The sequence below is a fragment of the Austrofundulus limnaeus genome, unplaced genomic scaffold (assembly GCF_001266775.1).
Source record: "Austrofundulus limnaeus strain Quisiro unplaced genomic scaffold, Austrofundulus_limnaeus-1.0 Scaffold2, whole genome shotgun sequence".
NCBI classification, from domain to species: domain Eukaryota; kingdom Metazoa; phylum Chordata; class Actinopteri; order Cyprinodontiformes; family Rivulidae; genus Austrofundulus; species Austrofundulus limnaeus.
Window position 1 is genome coordinate 5,879,027 of NW_013952404.1, and position 9,588 is coordinate 5,888,614.

General features: G+C 41.8%; 2 protein-coding genes across 2 annotated transcripts in view; one reads left to right on the forward strand and one right to left on the reverse strand.

Moving 5' to 3' along the window:
* The window catches only part of tgfb3 (transforming growth factor, beta 3), a 12,313-nt gene extending 5,496 nt beyond the window's left edge, over positions 1–6,817 (forward strand). Inside the window, exons 3-7 of the mRNA XM_014012613.1 lie at positions 1,978–2,107; positions 2,242–2,349; positions 4,253–4,409; positions 5,592–5,745; positions 5,832–6,817. Of these exons, the coding sequence (XP_013868067.1) occupies positions 1,978–2,107; positions 2,242–2,349; positions 4,253–4,409; positions 5,592–5,745; positions 5,832–5,990 (708 nt within the window). The 3' untranslated portion in view covers positions 5,991–6,817. The remainder of the gene's footprint in view (positions 1–1,977; positions 2,108–2,241; positions 2,350–4,252; positions 4,410–5,591; positions 5,746–5,831) is intronic.
* ttll5 (tubulin tyrosine ligase-like family, member 5) overlaps positions 6,750–9,588 on the reverse strand; it is a gene marked incomplete in the record, with an annotated part of 70,671 nt that continues 67,832 nt past the window's right edge. Inside the window, 1 exon segment of the mRNA XM_014012599.1 lies at positions 6,750–8,329. Within this exon segment, the coding sequence (XP_013868053.1) occupies positions 8,277–8,329 (53 nt within the window).

The window sequence follows — 9,588 nt, forward strand, 5'->3', positions numbered from 1 at the left end:
GTGTGTGTGTGTGTGTGTGTGTGTGTGTGTTGGGGGTAGGACACATAAAGGATGAAAACATTTAAATAAGGATGTCCAACTTCTGTTTTTTTTTTTCATGCAGTGATCATTATTCTATGTTTTTTTAATTTGACAGTGCCGACATCAGGACAAATTTAAAATCTGTGTGCCGCCACATAACAGTTTATTCTTTTAGGGCAGGGATGTCAAAGCTCTTTTTACCCAGGGCCACTTGAGCATTACTGTGACCCTCAAAAGGCCAGTTGTAATTAACTTCTGCGTTTTGTGTTTAACGTCGACTAAACATGAAACGTCATGTTCCCTCATCCCATAGTTACCACTGATCATCCCTAACAAACAATAACTGAGCTCTACATGGTATTTCTTGCATAGAAACAGCGTTTTTAACAAGTCCCCTTATGAACACTGAAAAGTATTACGTGTATTACTGACTGAATGTGAAATAAATTAAACAGAAATACAGTTGAAAATAAAAGTAAGAGAGTTTTACTCACTGTTGAGTTGTGGTGAGTAGCTGCCATCTTGAATTCTGAAGTCTCCCACTTTCTGACAGGGAATTCCCACTGAAGGGGTGTCCCTGCTTAAATTTTCAACTTGTAAGTGGGAAATTTCCACCTTCCAATACAACAGCAAAAGTGGCCCGCAAAATTGGAGTGAAATGGAGATTTTACATGGCAACTTTCACCAGCTACCGGCTACTTTTGAAACCTGTGCACCTCTACCTAGTGGTGGGAAGCCGCCATTTCACAGGTAAAATAATCAACATGCCTTATGGGAGATGTAATTTATGGTCAACACTGGCTTTAAAAGAAGCATATGCTTATCTTAAGACATTAATACATATTTGAAGATTTCACAGGCTACATAAAATGCCATAGTGGGCTAGATTTGGCCCGCATCCCTTGAGTTTGACACGTGTTTTAGGGTTTCATTCTAAAAACATCTGTCTGTACATGTTAGATCAAGGGATGCATTTTGCATGTTTACGATCATTTTATGTAGACATCTGGTTGGTGTCTGCAAGAAGGGTGGCAGGAATAGTTTTCTTCTGCTTCCTCATCTCCCATGAGAGACTAGGAGTAATGATCAGGTTCCGACACTTCCTGCCAGAGAGACAAGCGGACTACATATGGTCTCTGAGGCAAAGCTCTGGCCAGTACTCCGATACCAACTTGTCAGGCCCCCAGGATTGTTTCCAGGGACCTGGGAGGAGATAGAGGCAGGGTCACCCACCGGTGGGAGTAAACGGAGCCGTTCACTCGCCCCCACACTTTTCAGGCTAGATCTGATTGGCAGATGGCTGATGCTGGCAGTGCTGTGGCCCCTCGTTCCCACAGGAAGGCAGATTAGATGCTGACAATGTTCAGGAACCTGGTTATCCACAGCTCTTGCTGTGGGGGGGCCAAGGGCTTCATACCCACCACCTAAACACATTTCTCACTCCAGATAAAACACGTTTGTCCAGAAAGATGCTGGTGCAGACTGAAATGTCTGCTACTTGCCTCTACTGTCAGTTTGGAGCAGTTATCTCAACATGAATGCCTTCGGGGATGCTTATTTTTTGAACTGAGTGACATTGATCTGAGAGGTTTCAGTCAAAGTTTGAATGGCTGATGGGAAGAACAGCCAGTTTCCCACTGGCAGGAGGGTAACACGCAGGCATTAACTTGCAAAATGGGGATATCAACAGAGGGAGTCACTTTTTCCACGAAGAGTAGACATTTGGCCCAAGGCATCCTGGAGAGTCTGGCTCCAACAGACAGCCTTGGTTCTGTGTGCATATACGCATGTGTGTGTGTGTGTGTGTGTGTGTGTGTGTGTGTGTGTGTGTGTGTGTGTGTGTGTGTGTGTGTGTGTGNGTGTGTGTGTGTGTGTGTGTGTGTGTGTGTGTGTGTGTGTGAGTGAGTGTGTGTGTGTGTTTATGCAGCTGGGTCACATTTTCATTTTTCCTCACAGATCCTCCAGAAAGACGACCCCAAAGCCAAACAGCGCTACATTGGGGGTAAGAACGTCCTGACCAAGGGGACACCTGAGTGGGTCTCCTTTGACGTGACAGAGACAGTGAGGGAGTGGCTGATGTACCGACGTGAGTGGGAAACTTTAGATCTTCACCTCTTCACACCTTTAAGGAATACATTCCTTAAAAAAGCTTCACAAATAAATGAAAGATAATAGCCTTGAGGTAAAATGTCATCTCCTTAATCTTGATTTCCCCCTCAGAGACCAATCTYGGCCTGGAGATCAGCGTGCATTGTCCCTGCCACACTTTCAGGCCTAATGGAGATATCATCGAGAACACCAATGAGGTGCTGGAAGTCAAGTTCAGCGGTAAGATAATGTTAGATAGTAAGTTGTTTTCACTTTCACCAGAAATCAATTTTTTTAGCACCTAATGTTTCTCTGATACTTTGAATGTGATTATCAAGCAGATCTAAAACAATTATAAGTTCAGAGCAGTAATTATCACATGAAAAATTAGATTAGATTATGTAAATTTATTAGATATCATGCACAGTGAATATAGAGCTGAAAGTGAAGGGAAACAAAGTATCTAATACAAAATAATCTAACCGTTGATTACTGATCTTAACTGGCATCTGTTTTAACTAAAGTGGTCTTATCTAACAGGTTTAAATAATTTGAAATTAAAAAGCTGATTATTTTATACTGCACGTGGCTTCTGTCAGAAAAACTTTTGATCAAGCTCCTGTTTCATTAAGATCATTCCTTAATTCTTGCCTATTTCTAAGGATCGCTCATAAACATCAGCGTATGAGACCTTCCATAAAAATGGAAAACCATTGATAAAGATGACTTTTAAAGATTGCAACACTGGTTAAATGAAAACTGGATTACTGTGAGCTGAGCTAGCCAGTATGGGATTTCAGAAATGTATTTCACAAAGATGAATTTAACAAACATGCAGGCTACAACACAAGATGTCTGGCTGTATAAAGTGTGAGAGAATAACTCCCTTTTTTTAAAACATAGCAAACATTTTTAATGACTAGCAGGTTTTAATGTACCTTACATAAACATACTTTACCGGAAGGAAAGCCCATCATTCTCAATTTAGATTGCTGTGCATTCAGCACAGTCTTTTGTTTTTAGGTTTCCAAGTTTTCTTGCCTTTTTTTTTTTTTTTTTTTGTGATGTCCTGTCTCCATGGCCAGACTGCGGTCGCCGGCTCTGCCTTTGGTCAGGATGTGTCTCTGCTTTTGATCTCTCAGTCTCAGAGTAAAGAAATGCCCTGCCAGTTCCACTTCACAATCAAGAGGAGCCAGATGATTCAGTTTGTTTGAATTATGCCTGAAGTGTATAGTTTTCAAGATAAGCAGATAAGCCAGTTAAAGAGTTTGGTTTAGTCTGATTAGCACGCTGCATTTTGTGCTGGTTCTTTGGATGATTGACATTTAGGAGAATAAAGCTGGTTTAATTAAAAAAAACAATAAAATAAAATCCATTTAGTTTCTTTTTCTCATGAAAAACTGTTTAAAAGTTCCCACTTTTGCATATGTTTCGCCCATAAGGAAAGTGGCTCCGGATAATTAGTGTTTCTCTGTTAAAGTCTAATACATGTCAGACTGTTAATGCTGCCAGTGAGTGCTCCAATGTTTTATTTGTACAAGAAACAGTGGATTATAGATTAAACTTAATTTGATTATGATCGTTTGGATTTAATTTACTGGCCTAAATTGGCGCCTAGGTGTCTGGTGAGTAAGAGCTCTAATACAATAATGCTCAACTRGTCTTAAAAAGCGAGTTTCACTTTGACAATCATGTTCTGGATGCAGAGACTCACTGAAGGTGTTTTTTTTTTTTTATGAAGTTGATGGGTTTCCTTTCCTAAAAGAAGAGACACGGGGTATGGGAATATGGTCGATCTGGTTTCTCATTTAGCACTGGGGCCCCCAGGCCCTCGGTCCTGGGAACACTCTTGACTGGCCTGGCCACAAGGAATGTGCAGCGACGGGGCTCAGACGTTTGGCCCCAAATTAAAGAGGGCCGTACAGATCTACCAGCATCTCTCCTGAGATATCAACTGCTTTAGCTATCAGCGACAGATTGGACAAGCAGACACGGGCCTGTTGGTGAGAATAAAAGAAAAGGGGAAGTTAAACAGAGCAGTGTTAAGTATGGAAAAGAATAAATACTGAGCTAGGAAAAAAAACGTTCCTATTCGGGTCTCGAACCAAAGCTATCTTTGAAATGTTCCGATTTCCTCCTGCAGGTGTGGAAGGSGACTTTGACGAGGGGAGGCGTGAGAAGAAACAAAAAGAGCAGCCGTACCCTCACCTCATCCTCATGATGCTTCCTCCTCACAGACTGGACTCCCATTCCTCCTCCCGCCGGCGCAAGCGGGCACTCGACACCAATTACTGCTTCAAGTAAGAGCCTTTCCCTCAATGTGGCACAGAAGTTATGCCGCTTGCATAGTTTTGTGAAATTGTTTTAAAATTAGTCAAACATACTGTCTGGATGCAGTGCCAGTCTGAAAATAGAACTGAAGGAGCTCTAATGTTCCATCCAAGAAAGATTGCTTTACTGTATTAAAGTCAAAGCAACAGAAATGAAAACTATCAGCTGTCAGATCTAAAAAACATGACAGGTAAGAAGTGCACATGAGCACAGAATACAAAGAAGCAGCTTGTTAATTACCCAGATAAGCATGACAGAGGTATTAGCTGATGCAAGTCAGGATCTGTCCCAGGACTAGCAAACACCACCTCCTCCTATGCACTGTCTCCTCAGCTTTCGATTTCCTCCATCAGGCTGACGGGCAAGTACCAAAGTCACCTGGGCTGACTCCAAGAGAGAAAATAAGGGCACACCTAAGAGTGGAATTTCTGAACTTCTCTCTCCTCCCTGACTGAGGGCATGGAGAGGACATCTATGCAACTTTTAAAGAGGACATATCATACAAAATTCATTTTTTAGCAGTTAAATGCATTTTGTTGTGTACTTTTGAGTCTCTAGGAGTGCAGAAACGTTGAATATAGTCTCTTCCGGTGCTGCAAAGATATCTTTATATTCTGTTTGGGTCATATTTTTCTATTTTCTCTGACGTTTTCTAAACTATAGTATTTGTGACAAAACTGCCAACTAAGGTCTGGACTTACCGACTATAATTTGGTCAACTTCATTCTCCTCTGGCTCTGGGTCAGACTCCGGCGCCAACGTGTAAGGCTGGATGGACAAGTCTTCTGTTGTTGACATGTTTTAATTAATTTGTAAATAAAAAGTTTCTGCACCGCTATAGTCATAAACCCGCCTCTCAAACGGGAGTGGGTTGGTCTGTAAGCTGGAGGGATGTGAAGCATCTCATTTGGACTTAAAGAGACAGACTCAAAACGAGTTGATCTGAGGCACACCTCAGAAAAGTGGTGAAAGAGGGGCTTGTGGAGTTACAATAAGGAGGAATTCAAACCAAAGCATTGCAGTTCCACTTTATGTAGACACTGACTGAATGATTTAAATGTGAAAAAGTATTTAAAAGCTTGATATGTCCACTTTAAGCTAATGCTACRTGTGCATTAAAGGCGATCTTGTCTCTCTTCTCTGGTCTGCAGTAATTATGAGGAGAATTGCTGTGTGCGGCCACTATATATTAATTTCCGTCAGGATTTGGGTTGGAGGTGGATCCACCAGCCTGAAGGGTACTATGCTAACTTCTGCTCTGGCCCCTGTCCCTACCTTCGCAGCGCGGACACCACCCACAGCTCGGTGAGACAAAGACTCTTTAAAATCTCGAACCTGTTGAAAAATTTATCACTGATTATTTTTTCTTTCTCTTGCTCTTCTTTCTCCAGCTGCTGAGTCTTTACAACACTCTAAACCCCGAAGCATCCGCCTCCCCCTGCTGCGTTCCTCAGGACCTGGAGCCCCTCACAATCCTCTACTACGTTGGACGCTCTCCAAAAGTCGAGCAGCTCTCAAACATGGTTGTCAAGTCCTGCAAGTGCAGCTAAACTTTAGGGACTCTGGGCCCCGATGAGAGACATGGCATGAGAAAGCTTGGAGGAGAGGGATTGAATTTGTCTTAATGAGTACCCCCCACCCCAACAAAATCACCCCTACCTCAGGCCTCTCTCTCTCTTTAAAAAAAAAAGAAAGAAAAAGCAGTCCACTCTGTTCACAATAATTGGCAACGTTTAACAAGACTTATCCGACACCAGTTCACCAACATTGACATCGGTATTACTCATGTTTTTGTAATTTTACTGCATCTTGAAAAAGCCTGTACCTCACATGACTTACTGGTAATCAAAGCCTGTTTTCACTGAACGAGGAACAGAACATTAACTGTCTTGAAACGGCCGAGGCATTCTGAAAGACACAAACTAATCACAATCCAGAAGAGACTGGGACTGGACTCAGCATGCATCAAAGAGGGTAGGATAAGAGTGATCCGTTTGCTGAGAGAAATCTGATCTCTTGGAACCTGAAACACAGGACACATTTTAATGTCCGAGCTGGAAGCCCGACGCTGTGGACGCCACTTGCTCTTCTACACTGTTTAAGATTCAATGCTGTTGAATTAAAGTGACCTTAGGAAACAAAAAAAAAAAAACATGCTGGAATCCAACCTTTACTTCAACTTAGTACTTCTATGGTTTATGTTTACTTCTGTAATGCAACAGCATGGTTATTCCAGGGATTGTTTCAGTTTAAGGTGAAACCTTTCTGTTGTATGAGATGTTGTATGTCACCAAGTGAAACCAACTAGATCACAAACTGTAAATGTTTTTATTATTACTCTTGAAAACACTTTTTTTAATTAAAAAAATGGACAGTTGATTCGTTTAATCTTTCATTACTTCTGGACAAATACATGTGACATCAATGTAAAACATTTTAATGCGTCATTTTCTAAACAGTCAACTCAGCGCTGTTGCTACAAACTGCATAAATGGTCCTCGAATTAACACTTTTCATGCATGTATACTGTAACAATCACACTGTAAACACATTACAGTACAACATCAAGTATCGTGAATCAGCATGCACTAATTACCCCACAGCATGACGTTCATCACATCCTACAAAACACATCAAATGTATTTTTCTGTACTGCTCTGAAAACTGTGACCTGTGCAAAACTGCCCCGATGACAATCACCTGTTGAGATAATCATGCAAAAAAATTCAAGTATTTCAGACAAGTCATCATTAATGTCAAGAAGGTGTTTTGCTCTATGAACACACCCTGAGTGAACTCTCTACATGGTCCCGAGTAACAAAATACTCAAAGTTATTGATCTGCTGGTGCAGCTTCAGACTAGGTCTGTGCATAACCAAAAATCTTCTTCCTCTTCTGCTTTGAGCTACAAAAATTCTCACATAGGCAACTGCCCATTATGCCCATTATGATGACAGTTAACTTGCTAAAGCAAACAAGTGAATTGGTCCTTCTAAGGAAAAATAAATAATATTAAGAACAGTTTTACAGCAAAAACTCAACTTCTGAGTCTAACATTCATAAAACAGGAAACAAGGCAACAGCTGCTCACATTTAAAACCTTTACCAGAACCTTCACACTCAGGACCAAACGGATGCTGTTCTTTCACTCATTTTCAGGCAACGAGCAGAGATTTGGCAACAGTTTGGCTTCCAACATGGAGTCTGGAATGTCTATTGTTGGAAGCCACACATGAAAGGGTCTTTCATGCTCACCGAGCACCACAGTAAGATGAGAAACTTCTCATGAACTGTAAACAATACATGTCAAACTCATCAGAAGTTTCTCATTACACCCTATCTCGCTTGTTTTTCTTTTTCATTCAGGGATAGTGTGTGTGTGTGGGGGGGGGGGGGGGACTTGCACACACCTCTTAAGTGGAGAATTAAACACTGTACTTGTTTGAATACCAACAGGTCTTGAGGAGCCATCTGCTGTAGGCTATCTATCAGTAAAATCTTCCCGTGGCATCAGTAGCATGGAGGGAATGAGAGCAGGCAGCTGTTGGGATGTAGACTGATTGTAGCCAGGGGCAATGAGGGTGGGAGGGTGGGGGGATTGGAGCAATGCAACTATATCCCAACCTGCGTCAAGGCTCCACATTCCAGGCCTGGCATATTATCCGCTCGCATGTCTGTGGCTGTATCGTATAGAAATGATTAGRATGCTGCTCGATGTTTGGCAGACTTTCATCTGTTGTCCTTTCCCCAGAATATAACTCTGTGAGATGTAGTTACATGCACTGACACCTGTCAGGCCTGCAGAGTGGCACGATGTCCTCTGAATCCTCTTCATGTCATCTGTGAGAGGGATCCTGGCCCTGGACCAGCTTCTGGTACATAGAAAGACCTGAGAAAAACGACAAAAKAACTTTTTTTTAATGTTCCAAACTTGAAGTGAAAAGGCAGTTTGATGTATTTGATTTGTATGCAGTAATAAAGACTTTTGTCAAACTACAAAGTGTTTTTCTCAGCTGCKTTTAACCGCTGTGATGGACGCTGTGATGATATTTCTCATTCATGGTTGAAGCTACTGATATGCACAGTAGGCCACTCGTTAGCCTTTTGTCTGACTGTTTCCTCGCCTGCAGCTCCTCATCTTATCGCCTGGCCTTCAGCCAGCTGTCCTGCAGAAAATGGATTTCCAAGTAAAATTAGAGTTGCTGTGTTTGTGCTCCCAAACAGTATTCCCTTTCAGTCCTTCTCTGCAAACTGTTTGTTTTGGTGCTCTTTTACACTTTGAGGCCTGACTGAGCAGGAAAATGAAAACATCTCCCCGACTTTAAACACGCTGATATGACCACTGGAAGCGGGTTCCTCCAGATCAGCAAAGGGAAGAAAAAATCGGACGTTATTCTCTTTTGCCCTCCAAATGACTCCAGAAAAAGGATTGTTGCACATATCAAGTATTAGGTGCATTTTTAAAGAGAGTATTTTAGGGATGACTCAAACCATTGCATAACTATAAAAAGAGGATATCAGTCAGAAACTTCTTCTTTTCAATTCTTTACACAGACGTATTTTCGCCTACCGCTAAAAACCGAAGCAGACGAGTCTGAATCTGTGTGTCTGTTTCTCTGTTCCCAAAACATTTCATGAACCCCTGCATAACTCTGAATGAAACTCACAGGGGAAAAAAAATCATTGAATCTAAATGTACAACAATTTAAGTTTTGGAGCCAGCCTAATTCAAGATGGCTCCAACAAACAACTGACCTTAAGGGGGGTGGGGGGGGTGTGTTATGCAAAATCGAGTTTATTGAGCTTTATATCACCCTCATAAAAAAAACAGTGTTGCTTTGACTCGTTCGTGCGCGTTTGAGAAATCCCTGAATCTCCCGTTGTAGCCACGTGGAGCTGCCTAAACACTTGCTGGTGCAAAGCACCACCTTTATGTACATCACTCCTCCCTGAAGCTCAGCTGTGCTCCCGYTCCACAGAGAACMCCTCCCCAGTAGCATTGTTGTGAAGATGTGCTGAAATGGGAGTGTCCGAAACAGTAGGAGGTTCTTAAAAGGGCCAATATTATGTGTTTCTCAGGCATGTACGTATTTAAATACTATACCATTATAAAGTATCTATGTCACCTTTAGTTGTTATTAAAATGCT